The following is a 26,184-nucleotide window of genomic DNA, read 5'->3' on the forward strand; positions in this document are numbered from 1 at the left end:
TTTCTCCTCTTTCTTCCACTTTTTTTTATTTTCCTCTTGCTCTCCTTTATTATCATCATCCTTTTATCTTTTTCTTCTTTTTCCTCTTTCTTCTTTTTCTTCTTGTCTTTCTTCTTCTTGTCTTTATCCTTCTACTTATCTTCTTTTTCTTCTTTCCTCCTCGTCCTCTTCCTCCTCCACCTCCACCTCGTCCTTCTCAAATAACCATCTATTTCACTCACACTCCCTCCTTCAGGACCTCTCACCTCAAATTCCTAGTTCCTCCTGCAGCCACCTGACGCTGTACGCACCCAGAGAGAGAGAGAGAGAGAGAGAGAGAGAGAGAGAGAGAGAGAGAGAAGGAGAGAGAGAATTCCCTGGAGGAGTACGGGCAATTTCTCACTTAGCCGGGCCGTGATGTAGCGCTGGCCGATATCACAATCATTTATTAGTGCTCACGATGATGATTTATTCCCCAGATCCGGCCAGCTGATAGTGCCCATGATTTACAAGTGGGAAACGTTCGCATTAACACACACACACACACACACACACACACACACACACACACACACACACACACACACACACACACGTACACACACACACACACACACACACCTCACTGGCTATCTTATTGAGTGGAAAATTACTAAATTACAACAACGTTTTTCCGCCAAGTCTCGAGAGCAGCACGCGGTCTGTCTCGCCTGGACGCCTCCCTCTCCCTCCTCTCCCTCAGACAGGTGCTGCGTGGCTGCCATTGCCTTGGTGCTGATTAAGATGGAGACACGGAGAGTTTTCATTCTACCGGTACTTTTTTCATGGATGCTCCAGGCTTAGATTTCATTCTTGCTTGGCTGAATTTGGGACGAGTGATTGTTCTATCCGTGCTTCCGCTCAGGATGGAGAGACGAGGGAGTAAATAATTCTACGGGTACCTTCCGGGAAGTTTTCATGTTTAGTTTAGGTGTTACTTTTTTCTCGGGTTGAGTGTCTATTTGGAAAACGAATGTTGGGTTTAAAGAGTATATTACGTCTGGTCAATATACTCATCATAGTTCTTTTCACTTAATGTGTCTGTTCCTCTGCCTGGTGCAGTGTGAGGGTGAGAGTGTTAGTCTGCAGGTCTGCTGGCGATATGTGACTAACTCAGGCTTTCTCCCGCAGCACGGATGGGCTCCGGCCAGGTGTTCCGCCCTCACTTCGCCTCGCCGCTGCACCCGTGGCTGGGCGGGGACAAATCCATGGTGGGCGGCTCCTCCCCCTCCTGGCACTCCCCCTTCACCAAGCCTCCTCACTATGCCCACGCCCACTCCTCCACGTCGCCGGCGCCACACTCCAACTCCTACTCCTATACGTCCTCCGGCCTCTTCGCATCAGCCTTCTCCAAGGACGACACAATGGCGGCCGGCGCGGGCGGCAGCGGCCCCGTCACGGACTACTCCATGGCGGGGAGCGGCGACGTGTCCGACGTGAAGAGCGCGCCCATGCTGTCCCCGCTAGGGGCCTGCGCCAACAAGAGCGGGCGTGAAGGTGCGGGTTATTCCTCCACCCCGGGGGTCAGCGGGAGCGGAGGGGAGGCCTCGGCCACTCCCCTCCTGCCCTCTTACCCCCACTACCCGGGCTCCCTGGGCGGGGGGTCAGAGTTCCCCAACCCCTACTACCCGCCCTCCTCACACTTCAACAAGGCGTTGGGCCACGACAAGCCAAAGTCCAAGCCGCGCTCCTCCGCCGGTAAGACCAGACCATCTCCGGGCGCCCGCCGTCCTCACCCTCCCCGAGCGGTGCTGGCGGTGCTGGCAGTGCTTGCCGGGCCCGCCGCTGCCGTGGGGCTTCTCAGGCTGTCAGTGTCCCGACTCTTGGCAGGTTTATGAGGTGCTTCTAAGCCAGGCAGGTGTCAGATTAACTTCAAGATTAGGACACGTCCACGGGGGCAGCAGTTTTATTTTTTATCTCTCTATTTTTAGCTCTAAAAGTCATGCCGCTGCCCTAGAGCCTATCGGCGGGGCTGCAGCGTGGGGGTGACGCTCCTGACTGGGCGCCCCACCCGCTCAACCTGACTTGCCTCACGTGTTAATACTAAAGTCTTACTTTATTCCTCTGTTCAGGATCACAATCTCGAGACACCTGTCAGAGAAACTTACTTAAGCAACATAATTATAAATTCATGCTCCCACAACCCTGGTCGTTATAGTAATACAAAGCAGCAGTGCAGCACATGAGTAAAACCTGCCAAGAGAGGCCTGCCTGCCGCACCCTGAGCCAGCCCCGCCAGCAGCACCACCAGCGCCCATGGCGCCCTGGCCGCCACCACTCAGCCCCGTGACCTGCTGGTGGCGCGCCAGGGGCTGAGGCAGGGATGGCGTGAGGGTGGTCGTGGTGACCCATGGCCGCCCACTAACACACTGAAGCTCTAGAGTGGCACCGCCCCAAACTAACTAACTCTCCGACACGCCCATGTTTCCGCACGCCCATATCAGACTAACTAACCTACGGTATCCATCAGGTAGACACACACACCTCCTAGCCTGTGTGCACTCTCTAGCCTAGCACTCTGACTCGTCCCTTCCGCCAGCAATTAACCGCGTCTATTAATACTTACCACGCCGCCAAAACTCACACACGCGCGACGAAACACCGTAACTCGTGCGCCTTGCCGCCCTCCCGCAGCAGCCGCAGGAGTGGAGGCGCGGCCCGGAAGGTGCTTATGGAGAGAGTCCGATCCGGGAATCCCTCATCTCATAACAAAGACGAGCATTGCCCCGCCCCACCTCTCTCTCTCTCTCTCTCTCTCTCTCTCTCTCTCTCTCTCTCTCTCTCTCTCTCTCTCTCTCTCTCTCTCTCTCTCTCTCTCTCTCTCTCTCGGCAGCGGATCAGTCAGGGGGCGCCGTCCATCTTCTCAGTCTTGTCATAAATTGCAATGATGGTCGAGAATTCTTTGTACAAGTTTTCCAATCCGCTCCCTCCCTCCCTGGTAAGCTTGGTCGGGAGAGCAGCGTTATGGACTCTCAGAATTACCATCTCATTACCTTTTCGTGCCAGTTTTCCTCGTCAGATTTGGAATGCAGCTGAAATCGTCACGTCCTTGTAAAAAGTAGAGGTCCGCATTTCACAACTGGTTTGGTTCAGCAGATAACAGTGTAACAGACTCCCAAAATTACAGTATTATTAAATTCTCGTTCCAGTTTCCTCATCAGATCTAGAATTCACTTGAAATCGTCACGTCCTTGTAAAAAAATGGAATATCCTCACTTCACATTTGGCTTGGCTCGACGACCAACAGCGTGATAGACTTCCAAAATTACGGACAGCAGTGTTGACGACTCCTAAAACAACCACTTTATTAAGTTCCCGTGCTAGTTTCCTCATCAGATCTAGAATTCAAGTGAAATCGCCACGTCCGTGTCAAAAACGAACACTTTGCGTCTGCCTTAGTTTAATGTTATGGAAGAACAAAATTACCATATTAACTTCTAGCCCCAGTTTCCTCATGAGATCTAGAAAGCAGTTATCACCATGTCCTTGTCAAAAATTCTGTCCCACACTCTGCATCCCTAATGGCTGAACCAACCCAGACCCGTAGATACACTCCAGGAATCCTCTTCACGCTCTCCCGCACCAGAAGAAGTCGGCATTATGCAAATCGCCGTGAAGATCCATATGCGGTGATCTAGTTTTCAAATCCTGCTGGACGTGAAATATGAGAAGCAGCTTCCTGGTGGTGGTGCCGCCGTGCACAGCTGTACTGCAAACTGTGTGGGTTTGGGTGGCTACGGAAGGATAAGACTAGATACAAATAGCGATGGTATTTGAGTGAGGTCTCTCTCTCTCTCTCTCTCTCTCTCTCTCTCTCTCTCTCTCTCTCTCTCTCTCTCTCTCTCTCTCTCTCTCTCTCTCTCTCTCTCTCTCTTCCTAGACGCATGGAAGTGAAGATATACTTAAAAAAGAAGAGGATAAAAGATTTAGATAAAAATAGAGAATATTTTTGAGCAATTTATTTATAAAGATATTTTTTTCTCCCTCTTGACGCATGGAAGTGAAAACAGAAAAAGGATAAAAGATCATTATTATTATTATTATTATTTCTTTTCTGTATAGCTATTTCCACACATCTTTTTCTTGACGCATGAAAATTAAATCTACGTGGAAAACGGGAAGCATAAAAAAAACGATTATTCATTTTTCTACGTGGGCTTTTTATCTCTCTCTCTCTCTCTCTCTCTCTCTCTCTCTCTCTCTCTCTCTCTCTCTCTCTCTCTCTCTCTCTCTCTCTCTCTCTCTCTCTCTCTCTCTCTCTCTCTCTCTCTCTCTCTCTCTCTCTCTCTCTCTCTCTCTCTCTCTCTCTCTCTCTCTCTCTCTCTCTCTCTCTATCTATCTCTCTGCATGGAGTGAAGATCTACGTAAAAAGAGGGAGGGATAAAAATCTATACAAAAATAACGATTACTTTTCAGTGCTTCGTTTTTTTATGTCCCTTTCTTCATCTTAAACGCTTGGAAGTAAAACTCGACGAAGAAAAAAGAGAAGGACGAAAGACTACAAAGATAACGAAAATTTTTCAGTGTGTGGCTTTTTCCATACATCTTCCTCCCTCTTAAACACATAAAAGTAAAAATCTGATAAAAAGTAATGCAAAGTTGTGGGTAAGGCCGCTAAACAACATACATAAAATGCCTTTGTTTTTGTTATTCAGTTCCTGCAAGTCATCAAAAACTTCAGAATCAGGGCTGTTCTGTTCCGCTCACACCTGTATTGCAGCCGGATGACGTTACTGATTCCTGAGGACAAAGAGTGTGAGGAAGGTATTCCGTTCATCTTGACCAAAGCAGAGAGTTCAACTTGGCATACGTATTAATATAAAGTGTCTCCACTTATATTACTCTACTTCAGGACAAAGTTGTTTACGCCTTGATGTTTTACAAAAAGCACGTGATATTCCTTCAGTCTTGCAGGAAGAAGAGTTGAATCCATCTCATCCTACCCTTTAACAGAGAATTCAACTTTACACACAAATGAGGATAAAGTATCTCCAGTTATATTATTCTACTTCTGAATTAAATAATTTCCCCCGTGATATTTTATAAAAGGCCCGTGATTTACTTCAGTGGTGCAGGATGAAGAGTGGAATCCATTGCCAAAAATGAGCAAAGCCTTGGTGGTGGGAGTGACGAAGGAGCCTCACATCGCAGAGCCGTGCCCCAGACAGGCCAGGCGGCGGCGTGATGTACTGGGCTAACATGTCCGCCGATATCAGATCCTACTTTATGGCACATATCATTATTTCCCGGCCACACCACACCCTTAATCTCCGCGCTGACGAAAGTTTGAAAAGTTAAAGATCAGAACAGCTCTCCCCTCCCCTTGCCCTCCCTCGGGAGTACGATCCTTAAATGATTAAAAGGAAAATATTGTAGATTTACAGATACAATTTATGAAGGGAGGCGGTAGCAGTGCAGGACAAGGTGGTAGCCTGGAGCGGGGAGCAGCAGGGAGCAGCGGGCAGCGTGGTGACCGGTGACCGAGGCTGCCCGGTGGTTTATCCCTGTCGATCAGGGCCTACCAGTGGCGCCCCTGGGGTAATAGCGAGTGATTACTTAAGCTACGACCGCTCGTCCGTCTGCCGGTGATGGATGGCCGCCCGACAGCCGGGTAGGACAGGCGCACCCGTGCATCTCGCTTTTATAATACGTATGATCGCCGCTCGTGAATCGTGGATCTGCCCTCTAGTCTACCGCGGCTATTTTAATTCCAAACAGGTGCAGATAGGTAAGGTGGGGCGCGATCACTATGATTACCTCTTCTCCAGCAGGTGGAGGGAGTGAAGGGATAGGTCCCTCCCTATCATTTCCACCAACGGGGGGATTCGTAGCGTTTTGCGACTGGGATTGAAGTATAGGGTGTATTGTCCGTCTCGGAAGCTTACGAGCCGGGCAGGGGTAGCGCGCTGTGATCACTGTGGTTAACCAGCACAGGAATCGTTTATTCAGATTAGTTGGTGAGAGGTGGCGGGAGCGGGTGAGGTATGGCACACTGGCGCTGCGGGGAAGGTTGTGGCGCTCTCTCCACCCCCTCCTCCCACCCCCACCCCTCTCCCCCACCCCCTCCCCTCCTCCCAGGTTGTGTTGCCGATAATGAGCGGTGTTGGGCTCGCTATGGCGCAGCATTACACACCCACACGAAGGCCAGGAAACGCGGATCAATAAATTGGTGTGTGTTTTCTGGGCCTTGGAGTTTTGAGGAGGAGTCTTGAGGTAACCAGGGCGTGGGTTGGCGTCCTTGTTAGCCGACCCTCTCACCCGGAACATTACCAGACATGCTTTATGGCTTGTTGTGCTGATATTTGTACTGTGCCGCCCCTTCCTCCGCGTGGAGTGATGCGCCTCGCTTATTGCTCACTGCTGGAGTAGAATGCCAGTACGATTTATAAGAGCACGGCAGCGGCATGAAGAACACGAAAGAGACTCACGGGCCGACACTCACTCGCCTCTTGAAGGAAATGGATTAGTTCGAAGCATCGTGGGGATTCAAACATGTGCGTCATTAGAGGAAACTTCTAACTAACCAAACTGCCAATTAACTGGTATAGCTTGTAGGGGGAGAGAGAGAGAGAGAGAGAGAGAGAGAGAGAGAGAGAGAGAGAGAGAGAGAGAGACAGAGAGAGAGAGAGAGAGAGAGCAGTCAAGAAGGAAAGAAACGGTGCAAGGGTTGTCCTCAATCTTATATTAATTACATCCCTTGTGCTCCTTCCCACCCTCCTTTTTCCCTCCCTGGTGGTGGTGGTGGTGGTGGACGCCCCGCCCCTCGGTCAGGTGAGGCTGCCGGTCCCAGTGGCCATGAATTCTGAGCCTTGTGATTGTGGATTTTCCCTCCGAAGCCCCGGTAATTTAATTGTTTTAAATATATGCAGCGGTAGAATTTAGCATCTGGGGTCTGGAGGGGCGAGAGAGTGACGAGCTGATCAGGCAGCGCCCCGGCCAGACGCCTGATTACTGTATATTAACGTTAAATTTGACGTGATCAGATAATGGAGCAAAAAGCAGCCTGGACCGACTAAGTGGGAGAGTCTGCGGGAAGCGCGTCGGGATGGCGTCGGCCGCTCGTGGTCCCGAAAATTTATTACCGATCTTTTTCATGTCGTCCCTTTTTATATATATTAAGCAGCGTTTAGTGAGGTGCTGTGAGGACGTGGGAGGAGGAGGAGGAGGAGGAGGAGGAGGAGGAAAGAGAAAGCGTAGAAATCGCTCTATTCCTAACCTTTGGCGAGGAGATGAAGGGAGTGCTTGTTGGCGAAAGGAAAGGACAACAGTAACTGGTGGTAGTAGAGACAGTAGTAGTAGTAGTAGTAGTATAGTAGTAGTAATGGTAGTAGTAGTCTCTCACCTCCGCCTCCCGCCCACAATTCCATCCCGTCCCTCCCTGAAATGACTGTAATCACGCACCTGGAGAACTGGATCTGATGTGGAGTGGCGATGTTTGGTGCATGTTCCGATGCAGTGCGAGATGACATGCGCTGCGGTGTGCAATAGACGCCATAATACCCGGGAACTTATTATCCTCACCCACAAGTTAATGTTCTGTCCCTTCCCAAAGTTTATTTTAGCTAAGACGAGAGAGAGAGAGAGAGAGAGAGAGAGAGAGAGAGAGAGAGAGAGAGTGAGAGAGATAGAGAGAGAGTTTCATTAATCTCATAAATAACCTCGAACAATACCTTGAAAAATTATACATAGCAAGATTAGTGCTTTGAACACCTACAATAATACCTTTAGTGCCTTGGAATATACCGTAAACATTACCTTATGCACATTGAACACTAAACATTCCCTTGAGAGATGCCTTAACTTTCCGTGAGCTTAATGAATCCAAACAAAGGTAAAAGTAAGAGGTGAGGTAGAGTGAAATAAGTAATGAAGCACTATTTCTCACACTCCTGAGGGTCACAGATCTAGTAAAAATCTAGTGGAACTCCTGTTACACGTAGTTAAGGCTGTGGTTTATTTTGTCTGACGGGGAAATCACACGAATCTGAAGCCAAGACGATAAACTTCCAGACGCTCTCCTCCCTCCACCGCGCCTGGCCGTGATGGAATGCACTCTCTCGTGAGGAAGCTTCCGTGCGTCCGAAGGATCCAACAAAGACGAAACTCACGAAGGTCTTACACTGATGAGAATAACGAACATAAAACTCGTTCCCTTTCATTTCCTGACTCCAGACTTCAGCAAATGGCTACTATAGTATTTCAATGATAAAGCTTCCAAACGGTTTTCGCAAAGACAAACTTCAGTAAGTCCTGATAACAATAAATAGCGTGATATGACTCGTTCATTTTAATTTACTGACTCCAGTTTCCAATAAATGGTGTCTTTATTTAGTGTGATGCAGCTTCCTTGCACTGAAGTGTTCCCGCAAAGACAAACCTCACTAGGCCCTGGTAATCATGAGAACAAGATATTCACATTCATAACTATAACATGCTTAAATCAATAACCGCTTATGTTATTGCAGTGATGGAACTACGTTGTTTCTTAAGAATATCTCCGCAAAGACAAATTTCAAGGTAACAGTTTTACACTAAGAGAAACAATGTAACAAGTCTTGCTGTTCTCCATTCTCTAATCGACTGGCATTTGAGTTATTCCAGTGATAAAGATTCCTTGCGGCTCAAGTCTTTCTATAAAACACAAGCTTCACTCCTTGACTGTAATTACTTCTTCTTAAGTCTGATGAGCTAGTCTAGTGCAAATTAAGAGTGGTATTCCAAAGGCACCACTGATCGAAGAGCTATTGGATAGTTACATCTATTTAAGAACCTGTAGTTACGTTTTAGTTCAGTGGAATTGCTTGGGGTTCCTGAAATAAAAGAAAGCAACAAGTGTCATGCCATTAGCAGACAGAGTTTAACAACAGTACAATCTATTGACTACCACTGTCAGACCAAGCTTCAGTCGATGACCATTTTACTCCTTCGAGCGCCACTAAGAAAGAACGATTCCATCACGAAGACCTCAACGAGACGGTCAACAGAATCGTAGCTAAGAACTCATCCACAAAGAACGAAACAAGCAATGTTCGCGTTGTGCACCTCGCCATTAAAATCAGAGGGATGGAAACAATATAAACTAATGAGATCCCCCAGATAAAATCAGGAAAATCCCCCCACCAAAAAAATATAGAGACTTAAAAACCCGAGAAGAAAAGTAACGACACACGAGACAGCTTGCAAGTGACCATCAGGAACGCGTAAACCTAACTCAACAAACGTATGTGATGAAACGAAACCGTAACAAACCAGCTCCTGAGAAAGCGAGACGCCACCGACATACCTGCCAACACCACTACCAGTGCAGTTCAGTGCGGTTTATAAAAAAAAAAAAAAAAAAATAGAATAAAATAAAAAATAAAAAAAATAAAAAAAATCTGATAAAAAAGTGGGGGGAAAAGAGATACAAAGATGGACTGGGAACAAATAACGGATCAGAAAATAGACAGTTCTAGGATACAAAGTTTCCGAGCAATTCAGTTTGCTTACCACCACCACCACTACCACCACCACCACCAAGAGGCTTACCGGCGCTCCTGCCTGCCATACACTAATCTCCACCTACAAACACTCCAATCACATCACTAAACTCGAGTAAACCCGAGTAAGAGCAAAGTTTCCTAAGAACAAGACAGAGCACACTCACCTAACCACCTTCACATAACTCTTGTGAAAAATAAATACCATTACTAATTCCTAACTAGCTTGAAATAATAATAAAAAAAAAATAGAAAGGACAAGACTACAATGAATAAAAAGGTTAAGAATTCAACTACATTCCTTCAAAAGCAACCTAAGAACAACACAGGGCCAGACTTCAGCACCTTAACGTACAACATGTAAAAAAAAAAAAAAAAAGTCGTTACAAACCTAACCAAATAATAATCCAAGAGACAAAAAGAACAGGACATTCGAGTCGAGAAGACTAAGACTAAACCACATTCCCTCAGAAACACCATAGGAAATAAGCCACACTGTAACAGACCAGAGCAGGGCAGAGGAGACACACAGACAGACAGACGGACAGAGAGACAGACATACCTAAGCACCTAAACATAAAACTTGTAAAAAGCCTTCCACAACAACCCCCTAACTAAATAAAGAATCCACAAGATGACACAAACCACGCTATACACGCCACCATTCACTTCTCCACCACCACCACCACCACCACCACCACCACTACTACTACTAAGCCGTATATCTTCCCTTTCATTTCATTTGTCAGGTTAAGCTATAAATTCTAGTACGTGAGCCTGCGCGATGCTGACCGGCTGGCTAGCGTTGTCTGGCTGGTGGCTGGTGGCTGCCTAGTGCTCTACGGCCGACAGTGCGCGGGGCCTGATGGGTGTTAATCCTCGTAGCGGCCCCGGGAGCCTGCGATGGGCGGCCCGATACGCCCTCCAGACCTTCCCACGCCCACCATAACGCTACAGTCTGGTGGGAGCCAGTCCAGGCCTTATCGGGGGCTATCAGAGAGGGGGAGTGAAGCTGAAAACACGGAGGGGGTGAGGGAGAGAATAGGGCGGGATGAGGGGGGGAGGAATGAGTGGGGAGAGAGATGGGTAGGGGAGAGAGATGGGTGGGAGAGAGAGAGAGAGAGAGAGAGAGAGAGAGAGAGAGAGAGAGAGAGAGAGAGAGAGAGAGAGACCCACGCATACAAGAAAAAAGACAGACACAAGCAGGCAGGCAGGCAGGCAGACAGACAGACAGACAAACAAACAAACAGAAACAAGGACAAACGCGAAAGGAAAAAATGCGAAAGTAGAATACAAAAAATAAAGCAAAAAAAATCAAAGAAAAAGAAAGAAAACCAGGAAACTAAGAAAAAGAAAAAAATAAAAGAAAGAAAAAAAAGAGAGAAAAGTAAAACTCACCAAAAAAAATCAAACGCAATAACAACAACAACAACAACAACAATAACAATAACAATATGAAGAACAGAGAAAAGGGAATGACAAAAGAAGTTAATGAACGACAGGAAGGTAATGGATATAGTGGAGGAGGAGGAGGAGGAGGAGGAAGGAAGAGGAGGAGCGAGGGGGCTTGGTAGGTACATCGAAGGAAGAAAATAACTGTAGGAGGCAATTTAACGTTATGATCTATAGAGTGTGACGCCTCTGTTGTGTCTCCTCCTGTCTCCCCTTCCTTCCTTCCTTCCCTTCCTTCTTTCCTTCCTTCCTTCCTTTCAATCCTTCATCCCTTTCTTCACTCTTTTCTCCCTTCCTTCCTTTCCTTTTTTCCCTCTTTCCATCCTTTCTCTATTCCTCTCATTTTTGCCTTTTTTTTTCTCTCCTGGCTAATATTGTTTTCCTCCTTTCCTTCCTTCCTTTTTTTTTCCATCCTTCATTCCTATAATACTTCCTCCCTTCCTCCCTTCCTCCCTTCCTCCCTCCATCACGCCATTCCTTCGATTCTTTCTTTTCTCCCTCTTCGTGTTTTTTCCTTCCTCCTTTCATTCTCTCTTTTCCAATCCTATTATTCATCCATTCTTTTTCCCTCTTGATACTTTTTTTCTCCTTTCCTTCCTTTCCTCATTTCTTCCTTCAACTTTTTCCCTTCCTCCCTCCCTTATCCTTCTCTTCTTCCTCTTCTCCTTCCCTCCTCTTCTTACCTTCTCTCCTTACGCCACATTCCTTCCTTCTTCTGCAGCCACACACACACACACACACACACACTACATGGAACAAACAATGCGTGACTTAACAAGTATTGACACAAACCAAAGAAAACGAAATACAAACGAGGAAAGCGAAAAGACAGAAATTAACGTTTTTTTGCATTTACTTATGGTTTATCGGTAAAATCGTCAGAAAATATATAAATAAATGAAAGGCTAAGCTAAAAAAAAAAAAAAAAGAAAGAAATGCCACGAGCTTAAAGAAAGAAAAGGAATTATAATGAGCAGTCACAACTCAAGAAATAGGAACAGTGAGAAAATAAGTAAATAAATAAACATGAAAGTAAAATATAGACAACACAAAACCAAAAAAAACAAATGAAAATTTCATTAACGTCTAAAAAAAAAGGACAGAAAACCAAGAAAAGGAATAGCAAAAAATTGATCGATGGCAATGAAAAAAGAAAATTAAAATCAGCAACACGTTTACCACAAAATTGACTAATGAGAGAGAGAGAGAGAGAGAGAGAGAGAGAGAGAGAGAGAGAGAGAGAGAGAGAGAGAGAGAGAGAGAGAGAGAGAGAGAGAGAGAGAGATCGCCAGATAGACACAGATTGACAGACACAGAGAAAGAGACAGTTAAACAGACATACGTAGAAAGAGAGAGAGAGAGAGAGAGAGAGAGAGAGAGAGAGAGAGAGAGAGAGAGAGAGAGAGAGAGAGAGAGAGAGAGAGAGAGAAGAAGGAAGAGAAAGAGAGAGAAAGAGAAAAGAGGGTCACAGTCGAAGTGGAGAGGAGGAGGAGGAAACTGAACGATTATTGATCCTAGTGACAGAAGCAATGAAATGGCTCGTATAAAACTCAATAATAAATCACATAATAATAGTGATAATAATATACCAAGTAGTGGTGCTCTCAATGCAAAGAGGCGGCAGGAACTGTATGCCGGCGAGGGATGGAAGGGGGAAAGCATAGGGAAGGAGGGAAGGAAAAAAAGAACGAGACAATCAGAGAGAAGGACCAAAGGAAAGATCGAAGACAAAAAGAAAGATAGATAAATAGATACATAGATGAATAGATAGATAGATAGATATATAGATAGAGAGATAGATAGATAGATAGATAGATAGATAGATAGAAAAAAGAGAGACAAAAGATAGAAAGACGACAACCCAAATTTTTTAAAAGGTCAAAAAGACAGAAAGAAATAAAAAAGAAAGAGAAAATAGATAGATAGATAGATAGGTAGATAGACAGATAAACAGATAAACAGATAGATAAGTAGATAGATAGATAGATAGATGGATGGATAAAAGAAAGAAAAAAGATAGAAAATGATAACCCAAAATGTCAAAAAAAAAAAATTAGAGCAAGAAATTAAGAAAAAAAAAGAAAGAACGAGAAGACAAAGAAAGAAAAAAAAATAGGTTTTTAATGGAATGTACAGAAAACAGTAAGAAAAAAAGTATTATGAAAAAGAGAAACTAAGAAGACAAAATCTAAATTAAAGAAGGAATTATTGAATGGAAGAAGCAGGAAAAAAAAATGAGAAAGTGAAAGAAATTAAGAGCAAAAAATGAAGGGAAATATGAAACTAAGAAAGAAAAGAGGATTGTATGGATTGATAAGATATTACATACCAAAAAAATAAAAATAAAACAAAAATAAATAAATAAATAAATAAATAAACAAAATAAAATATTACTGGTATTAGAGAACATAAAAGATAAATCTGCAAATACTACACGTAAAAAAAAAAAAAAGATAAATGAATAAATAAAAAGCTGTATTAATTTCAGCAAGAGAGAGAGAAATAGTCACTAATGAGCAGGATTAATATAAAGCCCAGTTCTTATCACACTAACCCTGCCAGCAATGATAAGCAACACACCAATATCAGGACATGGCAATAATGTACAACTTCTCAAGAGGCGTTACAGACACCGAAAGACACATAATAGATCCATATTCCTAAACGTTTAAGCATCTAATCTCAGTCTTTAATAAGCTCTAATGGTAGTTACAGTGAGTTTTCAAGGGAGTTCTCAATTATTATCTTTTTTTTTCCTTTTTTTTTATCGACAGTCTAACAAGAACGTGTATCACAACTCGAGAAAACAGCCATGAGAATTTGAGTAATCATGGTTGTGGACTTTGAAAATAGTTCTTAATCCTTTTTACTGCAATGATCGTTCTTTTTTAACATGCAAACCAGTGACAGAGGTTGGCAGCTTGGACACACACACACACAGGAACAACAGAATGAAAGATTAATTTTGTCTTTTCTAGGCAGCACAAGTATTCAGGAGACTGTGGAAAGAGAGTAAAAGTTTAGAAAATGTAAGTGATTATGGAAAAAATAAAAACATCAAAAAACTAGGGAAGCTACAAGAAGCCATCAAGCCTACACGTGACAATCCACGAATAAAAACATGGATTCCTATCTCTACCTATCATCCTCATCCATAAGTTTATCTAATCTTCTTTTAAAACTCTCTACTGACTCGGCACTAACAACCTCATTGGACTGAACAATTATGCAGCAGTGAAAGGGTTAGGGATTAAAGCGTTTCAAAATACGCATGAACGGTGCTGTCTGTTTAGTGATGATAGTGACGCATTAGGGATCATTATGTACTGTACTTAGCATGTCATTGTCATCTTTGTGATCTAGACTGAACGGTGTTACTATGTATCTATTCGAGTGTATGTACAGGAGCCCACACTTAACTGAGTCACCTTGTGCTGTGTTGTGTTTCTTTACGAGGCGGCCATTGGTGTGTACTGTGACAGCCAGATAGATAGATGGATGGATAGATACATGGATGGATGGGAAGATAAAACAGTGGGTGACAGAACGGTAAATAGACAGACGGACAGAAAGGTAGATGAACAGATGGATAGATAAGGGGACGGACAAATAAACAGTGGCTAACTGATGGCTTAAGAGATGCATCATAAGTAGTTTATTCACTGTAACATGAAAGAAGCTCAAAAAGGCGTCACTGCAACTAAACAAAAGAAAATAAAAAATAAATAAAACAGTTTGTCAGCAGCGAGGAGGCAGTAAGTGACGCACGACGCCCCCCGCCGCTGCCACTCTCAGCACACCACGCAGCTGATGCACGAGGGCCGCCGTGTACCCGCTGCAGCAGTGCCCGCGCCGCCCCTCACGCTGATCCTCCCTGGCGGCGGCGGGGAGCGGCGGAGGTGCGGGGTGAGGGTTGGCAGGCTAAGGTGGCGGCGGGCGGTTCTCATGCCGGTTGTGGCAGAGACTGAGTCGAGGCGAGGGGCTTCCCCTCCCAAGAACGGAAACATGAGTAATGTAAAATGAAGACTAACTTAGAGTTGACATACACGCTATTTCATTCATTATTTAGGGTTAGGAAGCGGTGGATATGCGTCCCTATTGTCTGCGGGACCCCCTGCTGCCGGGCGTCCCCCTCCCTGCCGGCTGGGCGCGCCCCTCCTGCCCGTGATGCTATCGCCGCGGCGATAACATCGGGCAGGTGCTGGCCAGAGTTACCAGGCCCAGACATTACCTTGCCCTCGGAAAAAAAACATACGAATTGTTCAAATTTTCCTAAGGTTTTCTGATTTCTAGGTTGTCCACATCGAAAAATTAGAGTTTATGAAGGTAGATAGTTTCAAAGCTCACCATGACGCCATCTGTGAGCTGCCTGCAGGAAGGCAAGGCAGAGGTGCGCCGATTTGCGGATCTGGCAAAAGTGGCGCTAACTCTGGGCACACGACACTGGGCGGACACAACGCACCTATCCGCGGAGGGGAGACAAGCTAAAGCGACCCCTAACGATAATGGCTGGAGAGATCATTATCGCACTCAGGATTTAGGACTCCATATGGTCCACGCTGGCGACATCACAGCGCTAGAGGACGTGGAGGGGCGCTGATGCCACTGTGTGTGTATGAGAGAGAGAGAGAGAGAGAGAGAGAGAGAGAGAGAGAGAGAGAGAGAGAGAGAGAGAGAGAGAGAGAGAGAGAGAGATTAGGAACAGTCCATGGCCGTTCACTAATCCAGATGTCCTCCCTTGTCCCTCGTATCCACTAACAGACCAACAAGGGAGGGAGGGAAGGAAGGAAGGCAGGAAGGAAGGAAGGGGTAGGCGGCTCCCAGCATCACCACATACATTAGCAGCGCCAGTGTGAGGGAGAGAGACCAGCTGTATGTGTGTGTGTGTGTGTGTGCAGCTTTGAGAACATCAGCTAAAAGTATTACAACACACACCTCTACTGTAAATGGAATTTAATGCTTATAGTTAGGATTAGTTTCCCTGCAAAAGGTGTTTCAGTCAGCTTCTGGACATGGCGAGGTGCTGGTTACAAGTGACATAAATACCACTTCCTTGAGCTCCGTCTATATATTCTTAAACAAATTGTCACTCGATATGTAGAATCAGTAGTTTTTATTAATACTTACTGTTGATTTATTATTCCTGTAGAGAGACAGAGACAGACGGAGAGAGAGGTGTGTGAACAGTACGTCGATCAGTTCAAGAGTCGATAAAAGACCCAGAGTCCAAGGCCTGGCTGGGCTGGTGGAGGTTCCCGCTGCGAGCACACTGCCTCGCCTTCTTCCAGGGGACGCAGGCGGCCTATTGTTACCGTGGTGTTTTTGTTTATCGGGAAAATAATCGCAAAAAAACTCGATCTGATAAGTGGTCATTTGTTATTTCCTTTTTATGACTCAGCTGCTGTTCTAACCAGCCTACAGCTTTCCATTGCTAGACGAGTATTGCGTGACGAGTATTACACTGTTCACTCGTGGTCAGAACTCGACTTCCAGTGTGGCGTTTTCTCACATCTCAAACCCTGCAAATTTTCCTGTCTCATAATCCTCCATATCTCTTACCATGTTTAATTTTTCCACGCCCTCCATCCCTCTTTTCTTTCTCTCTCTCCGTCCTTTACTCCTTCCGCAATTTATCAACACACCATCTCAATTCCTTTCCATCCCTATCGTAGATGCCAACAACTCATGAAAAGAACATCCATGAGACCCCAACAAATAACCTACAGTCTTTGAAAATAGTCTTGATGAGAGAGAAGAGTGTTTAAGAATACAGGATGAGACTCGCCTAACTGCTAGTCTTTGTCAGGAGACTGTCGAGAGGTTGTAAGATTGAGGGACATGACAAAAACAGTGGTGAGCGCAGAAGGTTATGCGAGTTCTAGCCACGTCTGTACCAACCCCACGTGGTTCTTCACCATCCTTCGCCTTGACAGTACCAACACGAGTACCTATTAATGGTGCGTGCTATTTAACTACTATTTAACTACTACCACTCGCTTCAAGAACCTACACACAAATGTTTTCGGGTCTTCGCGTCTTATCTTGACAACTTCCAACAGGCTTTAGATGATGTTTCGGGTTTTAAAAAGGCGTATTCATAATTCTAGTGATAAATCAACGAGGATTCTGCATCATTAATAGAAATAAAAAAAGAAAAAAGCAGGCATAAAAACCTGACTATTAGCCTCTGTGGCCTTTAAGAATACGCGCCTCAGTAACAAGGATAGATAGCGTGTATTTTTTGCTGCCAATCGTCTCTGTGGCCTTTGAAATCACTGTTTATGACAATTATGAACGCTTAAGAATACGCTGTTAGTAAGAAGAACAGGTAGCATGTATACGTATCCCGATTAATCATCTTTGTGGCCTTTAAAAAGAGCACTTATGAGAATCCTAAGAGTTTAGAATTCGCGCCTCACTGACAAAAAATAGATACCTACTTTTCAACACACCTCGCCTTGTACAACACCAACACCAGTACCTATGACACCGTGTGCCAGGCAAAGAAAGCGACCCACACACACACGCGGCCTCCCTGCATAGTCGTGAACAAGCTTCCTCACCCATTGTAGGCAGCAAAGCAGTTATTGGAAATCAAAACTCCACAAAAGCTTCCATTTCACTCCCGCGGGGCCATAGCAGTGAAATTTCGCATGAAGCAATGTAAGACCAACAATAATAGAGAGAGAAAGAGTAAAACACACACACACACACACACACACACACACACACACACACACACACACACACACACACACACACACACACGTATAATTGCCGCGAGTTTTACAGGCGGCGGAAACGATAAGGAGAAATAATAATGATTTCGAAAAACAAACATTGCATAAACCGGGACATGGGAAGGGCGGCGGTGAATGGCCTGATAACATCTCTTGGCGTGGGAGAACTCCAAAACACACGCTGCCGGGGAGAGTGTGTGTGTGTGTGTGTGTGGCTCAATTCACGCGAATGAGAGAGAGAGAGAGAGAGAGAGAGAGAGAGAGAGAGAGAGAGAGAGAGAGAGAGAGAGAGAGAGAGAGAGAGTAGAAAAAGGGAAGGAAGAGAGGTAAAAAGAAGGAAAAACGGAAGGGACAGAGAGAGAGAGAGAGAGAGAGAGAGAGAGAGAGAGAGAGAGAGAGAGAGAGAATATACCCGCCTGAAAACACGGCACTGTGAGAAAATGAAAAGTGAAGGAGCCTCGCCGGACCACATGTCTTCCCTAACAAAGAATTTTTCCCGCACACGCGACGGAAGGAAGGAGAGATAGACCAAACCCGACGTAGATTAACCATTTTCTCTCCCTCGAAGAAAGGACACCACAAAAGCGTCTCCATATCTTTATTACTCTCTCTCTCTCTCTCTCTCTCTCTCTCTCTCTCCCTCTCTCTCTCTCTCTCTCTCTCTCTCTCTCTCTCTCTCTGGTTCCCTTTCTCAGTACGTTACTCTTCGCCACGTACAGACAGACAGACGTGCTACCGCATCAGTTCTGCTTGTGCGCCTCACTTTTGAAAAATTGTTTTGATAGAAATTCAAAGCAAAGATATGAGGACTTTTTTTCCAGTAAGATTTCAAGGCTTCTGTTTGAGTTTGTACGTCCTTCTTACACAGTAGTAATCATCTCTGTGGACTTTGAAAAATAGTTTTGTTAAGAGTTCAAAGCGTTTAAGAGTACGAGGAGTTTAAACAAGATGTCAAGGTTTCCATCTCACCTACCAGTTTTACATACGAAGAGAAGAAAAATATAAGATACCATGGGAAGCTGCAAGAAGCCATCATATTTATCTTGTATCACCATTGTATAGACCTACGATAGAAGGGATCAGCGGTGAGAAACAAGACAACCCTCTCTGTTACTCTTCGTTCCTGCATCCACCACCCCCACCTCTCCCACCTCCTTCACTACCTGCCCCATCCACTACCTTTATCCTCTCCCTTCTTCTTGAGCTCGTGAAATTGGTGTAAGTCTCTACGTTTCCTCCTCACATGAAAGCAAGTGCATTGGTTGTTGGGTGGAACAGGAATGCTTGCTAGAAAGGATTGGAATGCTTGTTAATAAAGGATCAGGATTTTTGTTAAGAGGACGAGAATGTTCTGCCCGATGTCGACTTGTGAAAGACCAAAATAAGCCGCGCCCTAATATCGAGGCATCAAACTGGCCGCCACACTTCAAGACGTGCTAACCAAATGAGGAGAAAACATACCAGTATAAGGAAGCTATTCAATCATAGAACAACAACAAAGCAGATCCACAGTGACCCTAGTTAGTTGTCCAAGGCCCCATTTTGCCTCACACGCGTAACAGTTTAATTTTTGAATGATTAATTGTGGTGAAAAAGTTTTCCTTTCCGAGATACGAATGACATTTCCATTATCGAGAAGTTATCACGTGTGTCTGGGAGCGAGGGTGCGGAGGTCCAGCTCTCACGGGGCCGCCTCGCCTCTTGCCTTGTCTCGTCTCTCGCCTCCCTCCCTCGCTGCAGCCGCCGTGCCCTGCTCACACTGCATGGGTTGCCGGGGTTGTTGGCTGGGTTGGTGTTCCTCTGTCTCCCCATGAGTGCTGGTTAGAATTCTTCGTGTTCTACTACTATTATTCCCTCTTCTAGTACTATTACTCTTCTTTTTTTTTTTTTTTTCTTACTCTGTTTTTATCTTCTACCTCTTTTCCTTCATCTTCGTTTTCTCTTTCCTTTTCCTCGTCTTCTTCTTCTTTTCTTTCTCTTCCTCGTCATCCTTTTTCTCCTCCTCCTCCTTCTCTCCGTGATCGTTTTCTCTCTCTCTCTCTCTCTCTCTCTCTCTCTCTCTCTCTCTCTCTCTCTCTCTCTCTCTCTCTCTCTCTCTCTCTCTCTCTCTCTCTCTGGCGGAGTGGATCTAGTCATGGTAGTTTCTTCTTCTTCTTCCTCTTCTTTGTCTTCGTTTACTTTTCCTCCTCTCTTCGTTTCCCAAGTGTCAGGAGTTGGCGCCATGTACGAGTCTTCCTCAGTCATTCCTGTCTATTACATCTTCTCTTGTTCCCATTCTTTTACAACTCCTCCGCAGGCACCGTCTCTCCATCTCACTCTGTGTCTCTCCCCCGATCTCCTCCCTTCTTTACTACAATATAACTTCTACACTCTCTCCCATTCTTTGCAACTGCGGCCACACACGCCACTAAAAAAAAAAAAAAAGAATTGGTAATGAAATAAGCAAGCAATTATTGACTAGTGTCGTTAATGATTCCTGATTGTGAGGCGAGCAGAGGATGAAAAGAGGTACAGCCGTGTTCAGAAAGTTAAATAATCTCTACGCTATTTTTTTTTTATTATGCTTTTCCTTTTAATCATTCGTAAGGTCCATATTTTGAAACGTTTAAGCGTCTTACCTCAATTACACTCAACATTATCTAGTGTGTGAAGATTATCGGGGTTTCAAGACTGTTTTCATGACTCTAACGATAGTTTAACCAGGATTATGAATTGGTAATGGGAGAAAATTCAATGAAAATCCTTGTAGTCATATCTGTGGCCTTTGAGAACAAATTTTATGAGTCCAATGCGTTAAAGAACACTGGTGTGAGTCCTCGGATATTCTGACAAGTCTTCCTACAAAGCGGTCTAGTGTTGAAGGGAAACAAGAAGCGCGGTGGGAGTGAGTGATGTGTGTCACTTGACTTAGGATCAGACTTTTTCGCTTACATTCCAGCCTTGAGGTGCGGAGGAAAGGGGAAGGGGACGGGTGGGGCGAGAGGAAAGGGGAGCGGTGAGGGGAAAGGGGGAAGGGTGAAGGATGCATGCTGCTCATGAAGACGCCTGCTTTCTGCTTGCTTTTCTTTTCTGCTTGCTTATCCTGCTTGTTTAGCATGCTGCTTTTTATAGAATGATTTCTAGTTATTGCCTTCACTCACACAGACATTCATCAACTCATTATGACACGTGTATTGCTCACTCACCTGAATTGTTCACTCACTCACTCACTCACTCACTCACTCACTCACTCACTGGCCACTAATATTTTTTTTAATATGTTTCGTTATTTCATTATAACGTGATTATTTTTTATCATTGATTTGCAAAGTTTCTGAAATATTTTGCTGAATATCTAATGATTTCTTACTGAGGTTTACCTTATTTTTGTACTCTCCAAGTTCTCACTTACTGTAGTTAAAGTACTTGATCAAACTTAATGTCCCCTTCTGAAGCGGTGGATCTCTGTGAATATCTCTGGGCCGATCTAGTGCCGTGTGTCCTCACCATCTTCATGTCCCACAGAGGGCCGTGAGTGCGTCAACTGCGGCGCCACGTCGACGCCGCTGTGGCGACGCGACGGCAACGGCCACTACCTGTGCAACGCCTGCGGCCTCTACTACAAGATGAACGGACAGAACCGCCCGCTCATCAAGCCCAAGCAGCGCATGGTGAGTCCCACTGGCCCGCCTGACGAACACAGCCGCGTAACGCAGCATTTTGTTCATTACAGTGGGTAGCTTAATTCCAGCTTAAGGCAGAGAAATTTCCGGTATATTACATTAGTCTGCAGGAGTGACAGATGAACATTATAAAACTTTATTAAGCAGTTTCTGTCAATTAAGAGGGAGTGTGTTTACGTATTGGTCTGTCGTACTAAATTTATTGACAATCTAGACCATGAGAGAGAGAGAGAGAGAGAAAGTGCGTGCGTGCGTGCGTGTGTGTGTGTGTGTGTGTGTGTGTGTGTGTGTGTGTGTGTGTGTGTGTGTGTGTCAGGCGGCACTAACCAGATCTCCCCACAGTCGGCCCAGCGGCGGGCGGGCACCAGCTGCGCCAACTGCAAGACCACCACCACCACGCTGTGGCGACGCAACCAGAACGGCGAGCCAGTGTGTAATGCGTGTGGCCTGTACTACAAGCTGCACAACGTGAGTACTGCCCATGCGTGTGTGTGTGTGTGTGTGTGTGTGTGTGTGTCTGTGTGTGTCTGTGTGTGTGCTTTGAACTATTAATTTAACTTATGGTTGTGAATCTAATCAAATAAGGAGTTGCTCGTGGATGTATCACATAAAGCTTATAAATCCGTGGTCAATAAAGCATGTCTATGTATCTGCAGGATCTGTCAGCCGCATTACCTGTCAGTTTGTCTCTCAGTCAGCCTGCCCATCTGTTTATATCGGTATTAACAATAAGTACGTCAAAATATTTCATTACATTCATAGAGCAACGTAGTGTATTTTTTTCCACGTCATTTACAAATTATATAAACTCGGATAGCCAATTAATTGCACGTTTGACAACAAGATGTGAGAGAGACATCAAGATACACATATTACTTTTAACCTTCCTAGTCGCCATCAACATACATATCAACATAGGTCCACGTCAATAGATGCAGTACAGTTGTCCCGAATACTTCACTGAATCTCGTGGCATCGAATCGAGAGGAACCTGTACAAGTCATGGAGAAAAAGTTACATTAAATCAAGGAACTTAATCTCCAGTCGAAGAATCCGTATCGTCAAAGACAGTTGCCGCTTCATTTACACTCCCCCGTCCATTCCCTCAGCAAGTGTGAGGCTGCTTGGGATGCTCGAGACATTGGCACGCAGGGTAGCTAGGAATACAAAATGCCCGCCTGTGACTGGTGGCTGGGCAGCGCTGCATGTGTCGTGTTTCATGCCAAGACACTTTGTTTTCAGACCAAATCGTCTCGCTATTTGTGCTCCGTGATCAACACGAGTTTGCTACACAAGTAAAGACTAGTTATTTTGTTACACGTACGTATGTGTGTGTGTGTGTGTGTGTGTGTGTGTGTGTGTGTGTGTGTGTGTGTGTGTGTGTGTGTGTGAGCTTCAGGTGACAGACTGAATCCTGTTTTGTCTAAATGTATAGGTTGTGAAATAAGAGCAAAAGTAATCAAAGCAACTAAGTAATACAAAAATACTGACGTCTGGCCTGTTTCTTGCCAATGTCATGAAAACCAAAACACACCTACAAATCCGAACACAAGTAAGCATAAGAGTTAAGTCTTGTCAAAGCAAGTAGGTCAGTAATACCAAAAAAAAAAAAAAAAAAAAAAAAAAAAATTTGACCGATTTCTCGCCAATATGTCATGTCAAGCAAAACACACCAACAATTCCAAACACAAAAACTGGTCCATTAATATTGATATGGTTCGGTGGGATCTTCATCATGACAACAGACTGCGCGCTTCCATCATCGGGGCGAGGCACAGCCCTGCACCCCAAGCAGCGCCTCGCGAGACCCCCAGACTGACAAGTTCTCAGGGTGTGAAGGGCAGCAGCTGCCCACGCACCGCCACGCCCTCCATTACCACACTTCATTCTTGGTTAAGGCAGCTGCGTTTTTAGTCTAGAATTATGCATCGTCTTCCGTAACACTAAATGATAAGTGTAGGATGTCTGTGGAGGCTACATGAGACTCGCACAATATTCGTCATACATACGAACAAAAGAAAATATGGAAAGCTGCAAGACATCAGGCCTATACGTGGCAGTCCCTGTATAAAAGATACCTAATACCAATACATACCAGTACGTATTTAAGATTCTCTTCAGCTACTAATAAAAATATAAAAGTAAATAAAAAAGAAAAATAGATAAAAGAAAAGAGGAAAGAAAAACTCAAACAACAGGAACAATGCACTCAAATTACAAGAAGGCAAACTTTTTATCTTGGCTTTTAAAGGGAACAAGTCTGAGGCGGAGGCGGTGCCGGGACAGTGGGGGAGGGAAGAAAGGAGGAGAGGGAACAGGAGGGGGCAGGCATCACTAGAGAGAGCTTGGAGGCGTGGATAGACTGAAAGGGGTAATAACCGTCGATGAAGGGATTACAATGCAGAGAGGGCTACGAGTGACGGCTGCACATCCCTAGTCATCAGTTTATCATTAAAGCAAAGTTACAGTTGTTCGCCTGAAAATTTTACTGTAGGTATTAATGTTTAGAAACAGAGCCAAAAAGGAGAGATACTAATGTTTGGTCAGGTGCAGTAAGACGAGTACGTGAGGTGGAAGATGCCAGAGATGGACATGCCAAGCAGAAGCAAGCAAGAACTGAAAACCGAAGAAAGTTTATAGATACACTGAAGCAATGCCAGCGGGTGATAGGTGTGGAAGACCAAGAGAAGGTTTACTGGTACAATGAACGAAGACAAGCGGGTGAAAGGTATAACAGAAGAAGACGCAGAAGACAGAGTTCAATGGAAAACGAGGAATTAACGGAACCAGCCCAAACCTATAAACCAAACTGAAACGAACGAAAACGCAGTTAAGACGAAAACGAGTTATCTGCTGTGGCGAGAATTAAACAGAGCAACATAAAGACGATGATGCAAATAAAACTATACAAAAAAATAAAATAAATCAAGACGCAGAGGACATAGTGAAGGTGAAGACGAGTGAGCTGCTGTGGCGGGAATTGATGGAACCAGCACGAAGAAGCTAATGCGCCTAAACATGATCCAAATTAAGAAGTGAAGACGAGTTATCCGGAACTAGCCCTCCAAAAAAGCTGCAATTAAATATATCCACCAAAATTAAGCCATGCAGGAATCACCAACATCTTCAGGTGGGGAAAAAATAAAATGAAGTATTGTAGTGATAACGGCAGCAGTAACTACCCAGGCTCCAAGCACGGCGGGGGACTGTTCTCCCTTCTCTTGCGTCACTCAGAATTGAATAACTCTAAAATATTTTCATCAAAACCACGGAACAAAAGCTCATTTAAAAATATCTGGTGGATTTTTTTTTTTTTTTTCGCTTTTTATGCTATCGTTGAAAACATTTTTGTATTGTTCATCTATCACTAATTCGTGTTTTCGCTTCACTTCAAACACTGGTATAGTTGACAGAAAGGCGTAGGTTAAGAGGGGATCTGATAGAGGTCTTTGAGTGGTACAGAGGACATAACAAGGTCGACATAAACAAATTTCTCAGAGTCAGTAATAAGGATAGAACAAGAAATAATGAGTTCAAGGTTGATAAAGTTAGATGTAAACGAGAAATAGGAAAGAATTAGCACCCAAAAAGAATGGTAGATAAATGTAATACACTCAATAACCAGGTTGCTCGTGTTGATTCAGTAGGGAGCTTTAAAAGAAGACTAGATAAATTCATAGAGAAGGATGATATGTGGAAATACGTAGGTATGTTGCATTCAGACCGTTACCTGTGGGGCTGACGATTTCTTGCAGTTTCCCTTATTTTCTCATTTCTATTAAAGATTATATGAAAGTGAACAACATACATACTCTGGCTCACTTTAGTAAAACACGAGGGCAAGGTATTCGCCCCGGCACACTTTCAAGGAGGCAAACATTCTGAATGAAAGACAAGGCATAAAGATTGAGACAGATTCGAACAAACACATGACATAAATAAAAAAAAAATAAAAAAACAGGAAACAAGAGGAAGAAACGAAGTGGAACGGAAAAACAACCCCCCCAAAAAAAATAGAAAAAAGAAATTAGGGAATAAAATTGACAAAAACCAATGACAAAAGGAAGAAAACTTTAAATAGAGAGAAAGAAAAAAATATATGGCAATGGAATGACAAAGAGAAGAGAAGAAAGTTAAGAATGAAATTAGGACTGAAGTAAATATTTAAGGAAGAAAGAAAGAAAGAGAGGATCAAATAAACACATGGAAAACACACGAAAGAAAGAAACAAACAAACAAAGGACAAATAAAGAAACAAAGAAAATGAATGAATGTATGAGTGAGCGAATGAATGAATGAAGCCAAAGAAAACAAAAAAAAAAAACAATAAACTCAGAAAAGAAACAGATAAAAAAAATAACACATGAAGGAAGGAGGAAACGAATCAACTTGAAAAAGAGTGGAGAAAGAAAGCAAGTAAATACAATGAGTAAACAAAATATATACACTACATAACCTCATTCTGAATCAAAGTAGCGACACCAACACTAAACAAAAACACTCATGCATAACTTTCTATCACTGAAACCTCTACATTCATTTCTGGCTCCCTCACACACAACTCGCATTCAACATCTTCTATCCGACTCTTTACCTGCAAAGACTCAATAACTCACGTAAAACTGGGAGCCTTGTGTACGACTGTTAAAGGTTCACTGCAGAAGTCAAAGCTAAGAGATAAGTTGCTTGAAAGTGAGATTAGATGGTGTGTAGAAATGGGCCAAGTCACTCGAGGAAGTCAATGTTTGTTTACAGAAGTCGCGGCGAAGAGACAAATTGCTCCAGGATGAGATTAGATAAGGAATGTAGCGTGAAATTTCTAGTCTAACCATC

At 44.3% G+C, this 26,184-nt stretch overlaps 1 protein-coding gene and 1 long non-coding RNA gene across 3 annotated transcripts in view; one reads left to right on the plus strand and one right to left on the minus strand.

Moving 5' to 3' along the window:
- Nucleotides 1-26,184, plus strand: part of LOC135101199 (GATA-binding factor C-like) — a 96,386-nt gene that overhangs the window by 50,381 nt on the left and 19,821 nt on the right. Inside the window, exons 2-4 of one of the 2 annotated variants that reach the window (XM_064004808.1) lie at nucleotides 1,150-1,515; nucleotides 21,194-21,339; nucleotides 21,694-21,819. In XM_064004808.1, the coding sequence (XP_063860878.1) occupies nucleotides 1,150-1,515; nucleotides 21,194-21,339; nucleotides 21,694-21,819 (638 nt within the window). Of the gene's footprint in view, nucleotides 1-1,149; nucleotides 1,717-21,193; nucleotides 21,340-21,693; nucleotides 21,820-26,184 lie in introns of both variants that reach the window. The other variant, XM_064004807.1, reaches the window with a different exon arrangement.
- LOC135101201 (uncharacterized) overlaps nucleotides 1-26,184 on the minus strand; it is an 86,000-nt gene that overhangs the window by 30,894 nt on the left and 28,922 nt on the right. The window lies entirely within an intron of this gene.

This window comes from Scylla paramamosain, chromosome 6 (assembly GCF_035594125.1).
Source record: "Scylla paramamosain isolate STU-SP2022 chromosome 6, ASM3559412v1, whole genome shotgun sequence".
Taxonomy (NCBI): Eukaryota; Metazoa; Arthropoda; class Malacostraca; order Decapoda; family Portunidae; genus Scylla; species Scylla paramamosain.